The sequence below is a fragment of the Oncorhynchus tshawytscha genome, linkage group LG22, assembly GCF_018296145.1.
Source record: "Oncorhynchus tshawytscha isolate Ot180627B linkage group LG22, Otsh_v2.0, whole genome shotgun sequence".
NCBI lineage: Eukaryota > Metazoa > Chordata > Actinopteri > Salmoniformes > Salmonidae > Oncorhynchus > Oncorhynchus tshawytscha.
Genome location: NC_056450.1, coordinates 4917115 through 4933550, shown reverse-complemented (window position 1 = coordinate 4933550; position 16436 = coordinate 4917115). Strand labels below are relative to the sequence as shown.

At 42.1% G+C, this 16436-nt stretch overlaps 1 protein-coding gene across 2 annotated transcripts in view; it reads left to right on the top strand.

Moving 5' to 3' along the window:
• LOC112221616 (forkhead box protein J3) overlaps window positions 1–16436 on the top strand; it is a 90812-nt gene that overhangs the window by 63693 nt on the left and 10683 nt on the right. For both annotated transcript variants that reach the window (XM_024383790.2, XM_024383789.2), the window contains 5 exons: window positions 589–672; window positions 6081–6173; window positions 6315–6434; window positions 12764–12956; window positions 15408–15722. In XM_024383790.2, coding sequence (XP_024239558.1) covers window positions 589–672; window positions 6081–6173; window positions 6315–6434; window positions 12764–12956; window positions 15408–15722 — 805 coding nt within the window. The remainder of the gene's footprint in view (window positions 1–588; window positions 673–6080; window positions 6174–6314; window positions 6435–12763; window positions 12957–15407; window positions 15723–16436) is intronic.

The following is a 16436-nucleotide window of genomic DNA, read 5'->3' as shown; positions in this document are numbered from 1 at the left end:
TGGAGAACCTTCGCGATATAACGATAGCTACATCATGTACTCACGTTATCAACTTGTTCTGTAGCCCACCTCCCTGGGTTGTGATACTGAGGGGAAACAAGAGGGTTAGAAAGAGAGGAGATTCGCAAAGAGACGAGCGCAGATAATCCATGTTTGTGTTCCTATATGAACTTCATTCTGTCAGGCGCAGTGGGCCTCCTAGGGAGAGAACAAGGGAGAACAGAGGGAAAGATATAGGGGCACGCTATGCTCTATATAGTGCATTACTTTTGGGCCTTATGGACGATGGTCAAAAGTAGTGCACTATATGGGGAATAAAGTGCCATTTGGGATGCAGACAGTAATTGATTTACTCCACTTATGTCTTGTTGCTATGGGATGCTGCTGGGTTGGTGTAGAAAATAAGTGATGTATTATTGCTATATGTAGCAGAGTGATTTTTGTGGGATGACTTCATTTCAACATTTATTTTTATTAGTGCTTACTATTTAACATCAAGTGGGTGGATTGTCAAGCAGGGAATCTGGTAAACCACTATTAGCATTTGTATGGCCCTAGTGTTAATATCTGGTTTGTTGTCGTCTCCAGGGTTCCTACTGGGCTATAGACACCAACCGTAAAGAGGACACACTTCCCACCAGGCCAAAGAAGAGGCCACACTCTGGAGAAAGGGTGAGTACTGGACTGGTGTCAAACCTTCCTTTCGACACCGCCAACCTTTTCCAGCATGGGCCGACATACAATTTACACTGTTCCGATTTAATGGTCACCCACAGCGTGCACAAATGTTGCGGGATAGCAGGTTGGGCAACAAAATATCCCAGATTTACCGGGGGAGTCAGCTAAAATAAAGCATCACATCACGGCCAGACTGCTCTGAACTATGTCATTTGAGCATTGCATTATTGGCTTAACTTTAAACGACTAATGATGCTGTCTCATCTCGGCCTACAGTCATCCCCTATCTTCTTTGAGATGGTGATGACATACCATGAAAAATCACGTCTCTCCTGCCTCTAAAGAATTAGCACTACACCACTGGTGTTCAGTGATCTGAGCGCCTGACTGAGCACCGAGAAGCAGCAGACCCATTCTCCCCCTACGCATCTACCACTGCCTCTGCCCATCACCACGGAAACAAAGGATGCATGGAGCGGCAAAGTGCACAATCATCGCAGCCCAACAAAGAGGAAGAGGGGTGGGCAGGTATAGGGAAGGGAGGAAGAGAGAGAAAGGGAAGGGAGAGCTAGCAGAAGAGGGCAAGAGAAAAGCAAATGGGGGAGAGAGTATTCTAGGCTTCTGTTCTAGTTAATTACCCCACACAAGGCCCTAGGCTGCCATTTAGACATACAGTATTTTCTTCTGGAATTATTTTTTGATCAAACATTCATTAATTCAGAGCCTTGTCATTTTTATTTACATGCAAGCCCTTCAACTCTCTTATTACGCTTCGGTTGCATTTCTGGGCAGACTTGCTTGTTACATTGTCTCACAGGAAGAGTACTTTGCTTTACTCAGAAATATATCTTTCTTTCACTGTCAAAAGATAATGTGTATTCTTACTGGTTTTCTAGACCACTTGGCCACAGACAAAGCCTTTAGTCTGGTTTCCAATTTAATACATGTACACTACTCTTCAAACGTTTGGGGTCACTTAGAAATGTCCTTGTTTTTGAAAGAAAATCAAAAATGTTTTTGTCAATTTTAAAATAACATCAAATTGATTAGAAGTACAGACATTGTTAATGTTGTAAATGACTATTGTAGCTGGAAATGGCTGCTGAGAATGGGCCTCTGTAGATATTCCATACTTTTTTTTTTTTAAATCAGCCATCACCCCTGTGTTCCAATGGCATGTTGTGTTAGCTAATCCATGTTTATCATTTTAAAAGGCTAATTTATCATTAGAAAACACTTTTGCAATTATGTTAGCACAGATAAACTGTTGTGCTTATTTAAGTAAGCAATAAAACATCAGCATTTGTGGGTTTGATTACAGGCTCAAAATGGCCAGAAACAGAAACTTCTGAAACTTGTCAGTCTGTTCTTGTTCTGAGAGATGAAGGCTATTCCATGTGAGAAATTGTCAAGAAACTGAAGATCTCGTACAACGCTGTGTACTACTACTAAATGGTACCTGCAAAACACCAGTCTCAATGTCAACAGTGAAGAGGCGACTCCGGGATGCTGGCCTCAGAGTTGCAAAGAAAAAGCCGTATGTCAGACTGGCCAATAAAAAGAAAAGATGAAGATGGGCAAAAGAACACAGACACTGGACAGAGGAACTCTTCACTGTTGACGTTGAGACTGGTAGGGTATATGTCCTCAACATGCATGTCCTAACCATCGTTTTAAAATAAGGTGACAAGTCTATAGTAACATGTCCTAGTCATTGTTTTAATATAAGGTTACAAGTCTAACTGTTAAAATGGTATATTCAAAGTGTTAAAACTGACAGGTTGTCAAAAGTTGTTGGGCTTGAGGCACCAACTGTTAAGTTCATGTTTTAAGTATCCCTATTTCTGTTATAACGGGGCTATTACTCTGTTATTAATGCGCCTGCGCTGGAGTCTCGTTGTAGAATAACCTGGCCTGAGTGCAATGGCAACCGTGTATTGCTAAGTGGAGTACATGCTACAGTTGACAGACTTCAGAAATTACTCAGCAGTTCTGGGAATAATGAGTATTTCCATTCTACGGCAGATAGTTAACAGTTGTGAGACATGTCAGATACAGCAAACCTAAGCCCAGACCAGCTGTTGGTTTCCCACTGGCTTCCTAGTACAATGAAACAGTGGCTGTAGATCTATATGATCTGGGACCAAGTGTGTGGTACCTTGACATAATTGACCACTTCACTCTTCAGTGCTGGAAGCACTGTGAATACAAAGAAACCCAGTGAAATCGTTAAGCACTTCATTCATTCCTGGATAAGTGTGCATGGCCAGCCCTAGAAATTGTACAGTGACAATGGAGGAGAATTCAATAATAATGAAATAAGAGAAAAGACAACTGCTGCATACAGTCCATGGAGCAATGGACTTCTGGAGAGACATAATCAAACACTCACAGATTATGCTGAAAGTGAAGCAAGACGATGGATGTGACTAGAAAACGGCCCTAGATTTGGCTCTGATGGCAAAAAAACTCAGTGCACAATGTTCATGGCTACAGCCCATACCAACTAGTGTTCGGGCAGAACCCTAATCTTCAGCACTAGAAAGGACCCGTCTGAGTGCATGGGTTGGACAGCACCTTTCAGCTCTACATGCAGCGAGAAAAGCATTTGCTGTTGCTGAGAATCAGCCTCCTTATGAAAAGGATACATTAACAGACACAAACCTACCAGATGTCGCATCCAAGGATATGGACACTGAAACTGACATTTAAAATGGAGGAGAGACCTTCAACCATGACACAAGTAATACTGTTAAGCGTTCAAATGAGGAAAACATTCAACAACGGCCACATATGTTAGAGATTCTGGGTTCGAGTCCAGGCTCTCTCACCTGGCTGCGACCGGGAGACCCATGGAGTGGCGCACAATTGGCCCAGCGCCGTCCGGGTTTGGCAAGGTTTTGGCCAGCAGGGATATCCTTATGCAAGAATGGGCTGCTATCAGTCAGGCTGCGCCCCAGAAGTTAATTGACAGCATACCAGGGCAGATTGCAGAGGTCTTGAAAAAGAAGGGTCGACACTGCAAATATTGACTCTTTGCATCAACTTCATGTAATTGTCAATAAAAGCCTTTGATACTTATGAAATGCTTGTAATTATACTTCAGTTTTCCATAGTAACATCTAAATATATTTGTGTCATTCTCAAAACTTTTGGCCACGACTGTACAGCAACCGTCATTGGACAAGCAGGAAAAGCCAAAGGAAAACACCAGAACTGGTACTATTTGCAGTACCCTGCACCAGCTACACTTTCTGGTACAACAGGGTCAGCTGACCTGTCACTTGTAGATCATCTCAGAATTGAACCAATGGAAAATTTAGAAAAACAGAATGACATTCAAAATTGAATGGAATAAAGGACGTTTCATTTGACTCAGCTAAGCTAGACGAGCTCAGTAATTGGAGGAAAAATTGAGTGTTTGAGGAAGTCAAAGACATTGGCCAAAAATGTGTCTCAACAGGGTGGGTTTTCACTCTTAAAGAATCCTTAACTGGAATAGTGCCAAAAGCACATCTAGAGATTTTGAGGAGCTGGCTGCTAAAAGATTCACTGACACGCGCCTTAGTCATTCAGATTGCCGCTGACTGTGATCTACCAGAAAAAAATGGAACCTTCATTCCATAGACATCAAATCTGCATTTTTGCAGGGAACCTGAGCTGTCAAGGGACATTCACATCGGACCTCTGCCTGAAGCTAAGAGTGAAGGAACACTCTGTCGCACCCGGCCATGCCCGGGAGACCCATGGAGCGGCGCACAATTGGCCCAGCGTCGTCCGGGTTAGGCAAGGTTTTGGCCAGCAGGGATGTCCTTGTCCCATCGCTCACTAGCGACTCCTGTGGTGGGCCGGGTGCAGTGCATGCTGACATGATCGCCAGGTGCACGGTGTTTCCTCGGACGTGTTGGTGTGGCTGGCTTCCGGGTTAAGTGGGCATTGTGTCAAGAAGCAGTGTAGCTTGGTTGGGTTGTGTTTCGGGGGAGGACGCACGGCTCTCGACTTCTCCCGAGTCCGTACGGGAGTTGCAGCGACGAGACAAGACTGTAACTACCAATTGGATACCACAAAATTGTGGCAAAAAAGGGGTAAAGTTTGATGTCTGCAACTTGGCATCCAACACAACACGCCACTGTACAAACCATTCATGAGGAAAACAAAGTTGTTCGTCAACTGAAATCACAACAAGTGACTAAAAAGTTTCAGCATGTTGGTAAAGGTGACTCTGAAATGAGTTGCCTTCAGTGATGCTTCCCTAGGGAACCTTGCAGATGGAGGCACACAAGGTGGACATCTAATCGTGTTAATAGATTCTCACCGATCAGTTGGCAGTCAAAAAGCATCAGAAGGGTTGTCCGAAGCACACTTGCTGGAGAAACACTTGCGATGGCGGATGGAATTGACATTGCTATCTTTCTTGCAACTCTGTTCTGAGCTTACCACTGGTGAGACAAAACGGCACATTCTACCTGTAGTTTGTCACTGACAACTACTCCTTAGTTGATGCTGTGAAGTCAACCAAGTCTGTCACAGAGAAAAGACTTTGTCTTGAGATTAGCAGCATCAAGGAATTTATTCAAGCACAGAGAATCCAGCGGATTCTGTGGTCGGCCACAAAGGAACAGCTTGCTGACTGTCTGACTAAAAAGGGAGCACCCGGTCTTGTGCTCCTAAAGGCATTCAGTAATGGAAAGTAGCAGCTTGAGTAATACAAATAAAAACTTTGTCACACAACCCATTTTGTAATGGGTAACTTAAATAATACTTGGGACATTTGAATTATGTTTTTAATGTTTTAAAGTGGGAGATTGTTAAGTTCATGTTTTAAGTATCCCTATATTTCTGTTATTACAGGGCGATCACTCTTATTAGTGTGCCTGCACAGGAGTTTTGTTGTAGATGAGTGCAATGGCAACCATGTATTGTGCTAATACGGTAGAGTAAACGTTGTAAAACTGGAACCTTGTCGTCGTCATTTTGAGAACACCAACTGCCATTCTCTCGCAAATGTACAGTAGCACTAATTCTCACTGTCTCCTTCCTTCTTTCCTCCTGCATTGCTCCTATGTTCATACAACTTGAGTCAAGCTGTTCCCTTAATTCTATATACGTACCTGTCAGGGAAGCTTCAACCCGCTCCTCTCTTTTAGAGTTTATCATAAAGATTGCATTGTTGCAAACCAATCTTCTTTCAGTTAGCAGTTTTGGGAGACAACTGACTGTCGGCCCGTCAGATTTTCCCCTTATGCACAAATGTATCTAAATGTACTGTATATTAATATGTGATGGTTTACTGTATAACACAGCCTCAGACTCTGAGGGTGGTACCTGCTCCAGATTAGATGCTATCCCATTCCATCAATGTTCTGCAGAGCTCTCTCATATCGGTCTCCTCTTCTCTCCAGGCGTACAGCCTAGAATCGGAGACCCTGCGAATGGACTGTATAATGTACGGAGATGCCTCTCCCACTCTGGCAATCAACACAGTAACTAACAAGGTAATCGTCTGTCATAATGACATGCAAACCTCTTTGTCAATATGTTAACGGTGGCCATCGTTGTACCAGCAAGTGATTTAACACATTGTCCCATCTGTGTTCCAGCAAGTGATATATTAACGTCGACCATCTTTGTTCCAGGTAGCGTTGTACAAGACAGAGAATAAGGGCAGCGATAGCCCCCGGAGCAGCCTCAATAACAGCCTCTCAGACCAGAGCCTTGCCTCCGTCAACCTCAACAGCATGCACCGCTACACACCGGTACGTCACGCCTCCATTCAGTCACCACTAACCAATGCCACAACAGGATGTTTCATGTACAACGTCTTGAGGAGGAGGTAGATATACTAAGATGGTACTCTCAAATGGCACTCTATTCCCTTCATAGTGCACTACTTTTGACCAAGGCCCATCTAAGGAATAGAGTACCATTTGGGACACACAATAAGTGTTGTCAACTTGTAGAGGTAGGGAACATGTAACCCAAACTGTCTATATAAAATGTAAATGCAAAATGCAGCAATTTCAAAAATGTCAAAGATTAAGGAGTTAGTTCATTTAAGGAAATCAGTCAATTGAATTAAATTCATTAGGCCCTAATTTATTTATTTCACATGACTGGGAATACAGATATGCATCTGTTGGTTACAGACACCTTAAAAAAAAAGTAGGCTTGTGTATCAGAAAATCAGTCAGTATCTGGCATGACCACCATTTGCCTCATGCAGCGCGACACATCTCCTTCGCATAGAGTTGATCAGGCTATGGATTGTGGCTTATGGAATGTTGCCCCACTCCTCTTCAATGGCTGTGGGAAGTTGCTGGATATTGTCGGGTCCAGAGCATCCCAAACATGCTCAATGGTTGATATGTCTGGTGAGTGCACGCCATGGAAGAACTGGAACATTTTCCACTTCCAGGAATTGTGTACAGGTCCTTGCGACATGGGACTGAAAAATGAGGTGATCGCGGCAGATGAATGGTACGATAATGGGCCTCAGGATTTCGTCACGCTATCTCTGTGCATTCAAATTGCCATCAATAAAATGCAATTGTGTTCCATTGTCCGTAGGTTTAAAAAAATAAAATAATAATTTTTACCTTTATTTTACTAGGCAAGTCAGTTAAGAACAAATTCTTATTTTCAATGACGGCCTAGGAACAGTGGGTTAACTGCCTGTTCAAGGGCAGAACGACAGATTTTGTCAGCTCGGGGATTTGAACTTACAACCTTTCGGTTACTAGTCCAATGCTCTAACCACTAGGCTACACTGCCGCCCATACCATAACCCCACCGCCACCATGGGGCACTCTGTTCACATCCGCAAACCGTCCGACCACACTACACCATGCACGTGGTCTGTGGTTGAGGCAGGTTGGACGCACTGCCAAATTAACATTCAATTCCCTGGAAACAGCTCTGGTGGACACTCCTGCAGTCTGCATGCCAATTGCATGCTCCCTCAAAACTTGATACATACAGTGCCTTGCGAAAGTAAGAAGAAACTGATTGCAGGACAGGGCAAGCTCACCAGCTTTTTCAGATTGTGAGCTACTCATTGTTGTGATGAACATACAAATCATTAAAATCCAGACAGAAAATATTTACACAAGAAGCAATCGGCCCCCTTGAACTTTGCGACCTTTTGCCACATTTCAGGCTTCAAACATAAAGATATAAAACTGTATTTTTTGTGAAGAATCAACAAGTAGGACACAATCATGAAGTGGAACGACATTTATTGGATATTTCAAACTTTTTTAACAAATCAAAAACTGAAAAATTGTATATATTTAATCTTCTCCTTCCACCATTGTGGGTTGAAAAAACAGCTTAGTAGATCCATTTCAGTTTCCTAGTTCTGAGACCTTGCTAGGACCTGCCTCTCAATATTGGTAATCCAATCAAAAGACGTGCACGCCACGCCTGCTAGCTGGCTCCTGTGTAACACTGGAGCCAGCCAGCAGGCGTTCTAAAGCTGACACTAAATTTTAATTTCCATTCACTTTAAGCTACAAGTGCCCGCACTGTTGATTCTGAAGACCTGAGGGCAGATTTTAGACCCCTGGCAACACATGATAGCTGAATATGATTGGATAAAAGATCTAACATAAAGACCAGCCCTCCAAATCTCAACCTGGGGCTGGAAGCAGTGCAACCAAGAGGAACGCTATGAAATGAAGAGTGTAACTCTTACTCTGGGGAATAATTTAATACATATTTGTGGGAAAATATATTTAAAAAATATATATATATATATTCTGATGATGTTTAGGCCAGCAGAGAAGGCCTTGCTGGCCCTGACGGCCCACCACGTTTGCTATAAAGCCCCACAGTGGTTGTGTCCCATAAAATCTAGCGGTCAAACAGCGAAATGTTTCCAATCGTTTTTCCACCGTTCATTTTTCCCATAGAGAATTTTAGAAACACTTAAAATATGGGCTGTGTTTCATGTAGGCTTACCATGGCATGAAGTTTTGATAACCATGTAAATCTCTCTCCGACAAGGAGACTTTAATCAATATAGTTGGCTCTATTTACTCTGATTCAAAAATGCAAATTAGTATCAAAGCAAGACTACAAATCCCTACAAGCTCCTGCACGTCATCTCTAGCTTGCACTAGACCGTTCACACAATTAGTTATTTAAATAAATGTTGCCATTTTATTAATGACAAAATGTAGCTAATATTAGTTAGTTAATCCAGAGATTCTTACCTTTGCCTCGATTCGGCAATCTCGTCCAGATCATCTTGGCATTTGTAGTTCTTTATGATGCCACATTAGCAGCTAATTAGCATTTCATTTTTGGAGGGTAAATACAGGAAAATATATTGATAAGTCACCTTGTCCTAGATAGATTGACACTTATCAAAACGTCACAAAACACAGCCCTGTTTTTAAGTGTTTCTTAAATCCCCTATGGGAAAAATGTATGATGGAAAAACGATTGGAACCATTTCCTTGTTTGAATGCTAGGTTTTATGAATCATAATACCCATAATGTAGTACTATATTGGTCGACCTTTACTGCTGTACTTGACCTTCGTCTTGAATCAGTGTTTGCTGACTCACTACCTCAGTGGTAATTGCGGCAATGCTGCTTGTCTGAGGCTGTGTTATTGTTTGTCTGAGGCCACGGCATTGTGACAGTCACTACACACAACCTCTGATCTATTCCAGGTCGCACACACCATGTGGAAATACCTGAGGCAAAGACCATTTATTTAGGGAATTACGGGGTAGAAAACATACAGAAAAAATGTTCCCGGTGGAAACTTGAATCCTCAGTAGGCCTAATGTTCTTCTGCCTTAACAGCACGGAGCACTTACGGTAGGGCCGGTTTCCGGGAAACCATCCCCTAATACCTGCCCCAGTATTTTCTGTTCTTGAACGTGTTTAAGACGCAACTTAAAGTTGCTCGTCTCCTCTTTCCCCTCCCACTCTACAGATACTTTCCAGCACCTCAACTCTTCGGTGCCCTCAGTATAAATAAACTGCCTGTGGCAATCCTAAGGCACTCCTGTGGCATTGTGGTGTTTGTCTACTGTGACTGTCTCGTTGCCTGTAGTGTCAGCCAAAGAAAATAACCCCAAAGACTTAGTACATAATAGACTAAAGGACAAATTTAGCCACAGTGTGGAAACCAATCTGTTTTTTGGTTTTTAGAAAAGGTCATTGGGTCTGTGTGACTGAGTAGACAATGTGGACCTGACTGAATTCTTTGCTTAGGATCATTGGAAGAAACTGTTCAAATTTACATTTTTTGAGTGGGCAAGGTAGCCGCGCATCTTTTTGTTTACCAATCACTGCCCCCCCCCCACCCTCCTTAGCCTGGTTGCCGTTTCTGTTCAGCTATTATATTCCGCTTCTTGCCACTGGTTTTTCGGCAATCTTAAATTCTGAACATTCTATCATTAATGAGCGAGAGGAGTTCAAAGGATTTGATCCTGATTCGATAACCCTCACATCATCCAATCAATGTTTATGCAAAGTAGACTGATAAGAATACGTTGTAACTTAATTGGAAACATTTTAATATTGGTTGTGGGGAGAACAGAGGATTCCTGTTTATTGCATTTTTACCACAAGGCAATGTGATCCCATCAGAGAAGCTCTCGCCATTCAAACTTCCCTGTCAGTTCATTGTGAACACTGTAGCCTATTTTATATCCAGCAAGCAAGAGCAAGGTGTTTCTTTCCTTGAAAAAAAATATATATATATATATATATATATATATATATAATTGCTCAAAATAAGTGGCCAACCTATATTGCTACTACTGGGACGTGCTTTGTGCTAGGCTACTGATTCAAGAGTTATAAGATGGAAAAGAGAGGCCATTGGAGTTGCCAGCTACGGTTGGGCGGTATCCAGCTAGACACACGACCCAGTCATTCAATTTTTGTCCTGTATCTATGGACGCGACCCAGTCGTTGATTCTAAATGTTCCATTGCCATACTGGCTGTTAACGTTCTTAACCCTTGCTTGCTAGCTAGTCAACTATGGCTAACTTAGTCACGTCAAAAAGTGCAGCCAGAATAACAGCGAAGTAGCTGCATTTGCATTTGTTTAAGCTGTTTTCTAGCTAATGTGGCCCAATGTCACCTGGCATAGACAATGTGCTCGGAGATCTACTGTCCTGTATACACACACACATACAGTGGGGCAAAAAAGTATTGCAAGTTCTCCCACTTAAAAAGATGAGAGAGGCCTGTAATTTTCATCATAGGTACACTTGACAAATTAGATTTTTTTTCCCCCCAGAAAATCACACTGTAGGATTTTTAATGAATTTATTTGCAAATTATGGTGGAAAATAAGTATTTGGTCAATAACAAAAGTTTATCTCAATACTTGAGATTGTCATTACCAACAAAGGGTATATAACTGAGGTCAAACTTTTTTTCTGTAAGTCTTCAAAAGGTTTTCACACACTGTTGCTGGTATTTTGGCCCATTCCTCCATGCAGATCTCCTCTAGAGCAGTGATGTTTTGGGGCTGTTGCTGGGCAACACGGACTTTCAACTCCCAACAAAGATTTTCTATGGGGTTGAGATCTGGAGTGGCTAGGCCACTCTAGGACCTTGAAATGCTTCTTACAAAGCCACTCCTTCGTTGGCCGTGTGTTTGGGATCATTGTCATGCTGAAAGACCCAGCCACGTTTCATCTTCAATGCCCTTGCTGATGGAAGGAGGTTTTCACTCAAAATCTCACGATACATGGCCCCATGCATTCTCTCCTTTACACGGATCAGTCGTCCTGGTCCCTTTGCAGAAAAACAGCCCCAAAGCATGATGTTTCCACCCCCATGCTTCACAGTATGTATGGTGTTCTTTGGATGCAACTCAGCATTCTTTGTCCTCCAAACACGACGAGTTGAGTTTTTACCAAAAAGTTATATTTTGGTTTCATCTGACCATATGACATTCTCCCAATCTTCTTCTGGATCATCCAAATGCTCTCTAGCAAACTTCAGACGGGCCTGGACATGTACTGGCTTAAGCAGGGGGACACGTCTGGCACTGCAGGATTTGAGTCCCTGGCGACGTAGTGTGTTACTGATGGTAGGCTTTGTTACTTTGGTCCCAGCTCTCTGTAGGTCATTCACTAGCTCCCCCCGTGTGGTCCTGGGATTTTTGCTCACCGTTCTTGTGATCATTTTGACCCCACGGGGTGAGATCAATGCGTGGAGCCCCAGATCGAGGGAGATTATCAGTGGTCTTGTATGTCTTCGATTTCCTAATAATTGCTCCCACAGTTGATTTCTTCAAACCAAGCTGCTTACCTATTGCAGATTCAGTCTTCCCAGCCTGGTGCAGGTCTACCATTTTGTTTCTGGTGTCCTTTGACAGCTGTTTGGTCTTGGCCATAGTGGAATTTGGAGTGTGACTGTTTGAGGTTGTGGACAGGTGTCTTTTTATACTGATAACAAGTTCAAACAGGTGCCATTAATACAGGTAACGAGTGGAGGACAGAGGAGCCTCTTAAAGAAGAAGTTACATATCTTTGAGAGCCAGAAATCTTGCTTGTTTGTAGGTGACCAAATACTTATTTTCCACCATAATTTGCAAATAAATTCATAAGAAATCCTACAATGTGATTTTCTGGATTTCTTTTCTCATTTTGTCTGTCATAGTTGAGGTGTACCTATGATGAAAATTACAGGCCTCATCTTTTTAAGTGGGAGAACTTGCACAATTGGTGGCTGACTAAATACTTTTTTGCCCCACTGTATGTGTGTGTATGGGGCATTTTAGTAATTTGTTCCCTGTAATAGTTATGATAAATTAAGCATTGTTGTGCAGTGTTGTCTTATAGATAAATGCGCCGTTTTTTTTCTGGACTAGATTTTTTTTGAGTACTCGATTTCAATATAATTTGTGGCAAATCGGCCACAATCGGCCTGGGCGCTCTGGTTAGAAGGGTGAATGACCATCAGGAGACAGGGATACTGAACACGAGTTTACCATTACCATGCCCAAAACAGACAGTGTGGGTATCTCAAGTTAGAATTCAACCTTTTTAGTGATTGGACCTAAAGTAATGAAAATAAGTGACTGTCTCTCTTTCTATCTCTCTGTAGGTCAGTAGTAACTTGGAGCCCTCCCAGTCTCTGAGTCTACAGCAGCCTCCTCCCCCTCCCTCTCCTCCTCCCCAACCCCAGTGCAGTGTGGCCGAGCAGGACAAGCAGCTCCTCTTCTCTGATTTCGAGGACCTCAGTGTCTCGTTCCAAAACCTCTATAAGTCTGTCTTTCAGCAGTCCTTCAGCCAGCAAGGTGGGTCATGGGAAACAGTACTCTGAAGCGGACCGGGGTTGAAATAGTGTTTTCGATGAGCCTGCTTGGTGTGACAGATGGGTGCATTTTGCAACCAATCAAGCTCTATCAAACGTCTTCAAAGTATTCGAAAGAAAACAAGCACGTGCACAGCTAACGTCATATCCGGTTGATGAGAAAACAGTATGGCTAACACCAGTGGGAATGATTACTTTGTGCTTTTAGCTAACCTATAAAATAATCTACACCACAGATTGGACACTTATGTTAATAAAAGCATTTGTGTGTATTCCTGTTTTGTACTTGCATATACAAATAATGAATTGTGCCACATATCTACAATCGTTGCGTTACTCAGTCAAACGAGCGAGGCGAATTTGGAGAAAAACAAAACATTGTAGTGACACTTGAGTGGCGAAAAGTGCAGTGGCTGTGGGAGTAGCTTTGAAACTTGCTAATTAGATTGTGACGCTTCTCTGTAATTGCTTCCTGCAGCTTCCTATTGGGTCAACAGCCTTCCTCCTGCTTCTATTACGACCCACCTTTTTAACCCCAGACATGGACACGCTCTGTCGATCGTCTCACTGTTGCCTGAAATCAACCTTTAAAAAAGAATTTAAGTCGCAGCAACGAGCTGAATTGTGTACAGCAATACAATTATGAAATATCAAAACTTAAATATACATCACTACGAGAATAAATAACACTGACACATTCTATGGAGCATTGAAACCCAATGGCTGGAATGGCACTGCAACGATAGCGCTCCATCCTGCAGTGTATAAGGTCCAAGCCCCTTTTTTATAAATTGGCAGTTTGCTGTACTCCCACCATACAATATGGGACATTTATCATTCAAAAAACACACAGTGAGGTCCAAAAGTAGTTGACACATTTTGTTGTTTTGGCTCTGTACTCCAGTCGCTTGGCTACCCAAACTCCTTGCTCGGGCCAAACGCTACACTACGCCCATGGACATTAGTTTCTTCTCCGCAATGAGTCTGCCTTCCAGGCAATTTCTAGAATGGAAATCCCACCTAGATGTGATTGGTCCCAGAAACTGATGTGTTGGGCCAGAGCCATAACACACTTGACTAAAGCAGCATTTTGAACGTTAATCATTGGCTTTGATACTCTGATTGGTTAGAGATCATCCAATCTCTGATTACTTTTTTTTTTGTACAACACCCCTCATTTTGACGCAACCTCAAACAACTTCAATTATGGCAGTCTCAGACTGAAGTATGTAGCGAATGATAGAGCAGAGGATAAATTCAGTTTGAGTTGTCAGGTAAGTACTCCAGCACTTTGGATTTTAGGTGATACAATGACTGAGATTAAAGGCCCAGTGCAGTCTCAAAATGTATTCAGAATATAAATATGTGTACCGTTACACCCCTAGCGTTAATGTGCATTAATTTAAGGAGGCAACTATTTATGCATTGCTCGGTTTGGTGAACTTTGGTCGAGTTAAATAAATCGCCTCCTTAATGTTATATACATTTAAATGTTACAAATTAAAACACGCTGCCAGATTAAGATTAGGTTTATGGTATTTTTTTCCACCAATCTGTGCACTTTTGTGTGAAGAAATTGTTGCTCTGTGTTTCATTCTATTTTAAGAGTAAATTCCCTTAAAACCATCTGAATGAAATCCCTCTGGTTTGCTTCAGTATTATTTATTGGAGGTAACATCTCTGCAGCTGTCAGTCACATGCTGCACTATAGTAGCATTTGTTTTGTTATGAACATAGTTTAAAAGCTGGAATCCTTAATGGTGAAACTGCTATGTCTGTTTGCGATTTTACAACAAAGACTGCAAACAACAAACACTGAAGAAAAAAAGGAGAGTGTTAAGGGAATTTTTATCAATGATGACTAATTATGTATACATTTCAATCAGGACTGACTAATCTGAATACTATTATGTTACTGTACATGTATGAATTTTCTCTCTTGCTCCCAGTATTGAATATAATGTAGTCAAGAGTTTGGAACAATGACGGTCTGTTCCTTGGTACAAATGAATGAACTATCTCCAGACTGTCTAGAATGCTTATCTACACTGACTGACCTTGGCTCTAGGCGAGGAGGTAAGGCTTGATCTATAGAGCCTTTCTACCAGTGTCAAGAAGAGATGGAACATTTAGAAAACACTGATGTCATTTTCAGTTTATAACCTGTGGTAAAATCTGTATGAACTCAGTACTCTCTTGAATTAAAGGCTGTTACTTGACTTTTAAGACTGGGGCTCTGTCCATTCTTATAAAATAAGAGGTCTTACAAATCCTTATGAATTGACAGAGTGTTTAATTTTGATTGGGAATTAAAACAGAGGAATTAAATTCCTTCAACAGAGAGTCAAGGAAAATGCATAAGCAAAATGATTTACAGGTAGGCAGAATGGTTAGTTAATTGTCTGTCTGTCCTTGTGTGTGTTTGGCCCTGCAGGTATCACGGGTATGCCCCGTGAATTGAGCCAGCAGCCACGGACGTCGTGCTCCTATCAGCACTCCCCCTGTGTGGGCAGCAGCAACAGTGCCCACAGCCACCAACACAACCACGGTCACGTTCATAACCACCCCCACCACCACCCGCCTCTCTCACAGCACCTCTCTCCCCACTTGACTCACAACCAACATCAACATCAACCTCATCCGAACACTCAACATGGGCAGCACCCTCAACACAGCCAGCACCCCAACAGTGGGCAGCAGTCCCAGCACCATACTGGCCAGCCACCACAGATAACCTGCACTAACACTTGTAAGACACGACAGTACAGTGCACACTACACACTACTGTACTATCAGAGAGCAAACACGCCCAAACGATAGACAGCAGAGTGCCTCTGGCTAGACTATTGTTTTCCGTTAATTTCCCGCTGATTCTATATGTTGAATCATCAGCGCAAACAAACACCACTTGTCGTCACCCAGCAGCTTTTAGCTGTTCATCGTTGCGGTGTGTCTGGAGTTACAGGCAGGCCTCAGGAACAGTGACTATCCTTAAATGCTAGTCCCTTACTATATATAGCATTGATATCTACATGGATTCCTTTATATTCAGTGTTGGGGAAGCTACTCTGAAAATAGTTTATCAAGCTACCAATTACTTCACACTGTAAGAAGTTAAACTACACTAAAGCTACCCCTAAGAAAAATATTGTTTACTTTAAAAAGTAGTTCATTACATCCAAACGACTTTGTGAAAAATGGTCATATCAAAATCTGAAATGTCAGACTATACATTGCAAGAACAGAACACTTTGGGATCTTATGTTAACAAAATGTGTAATTTAGCTTATTAAACACAAACTGTTTAAAGTGAGAATTAAGCAGGTCTGATACAGAAAAAGGAAATTCTACATTGCCCAGATTTTCATTTTTTTTGTGCAAAAACAGTAGTGTAGTTATAGTCGTTAGCTACACCGCTACATGGTAAAAAAAAAGAAGTAATTAACTACTGAAAACAGGACCT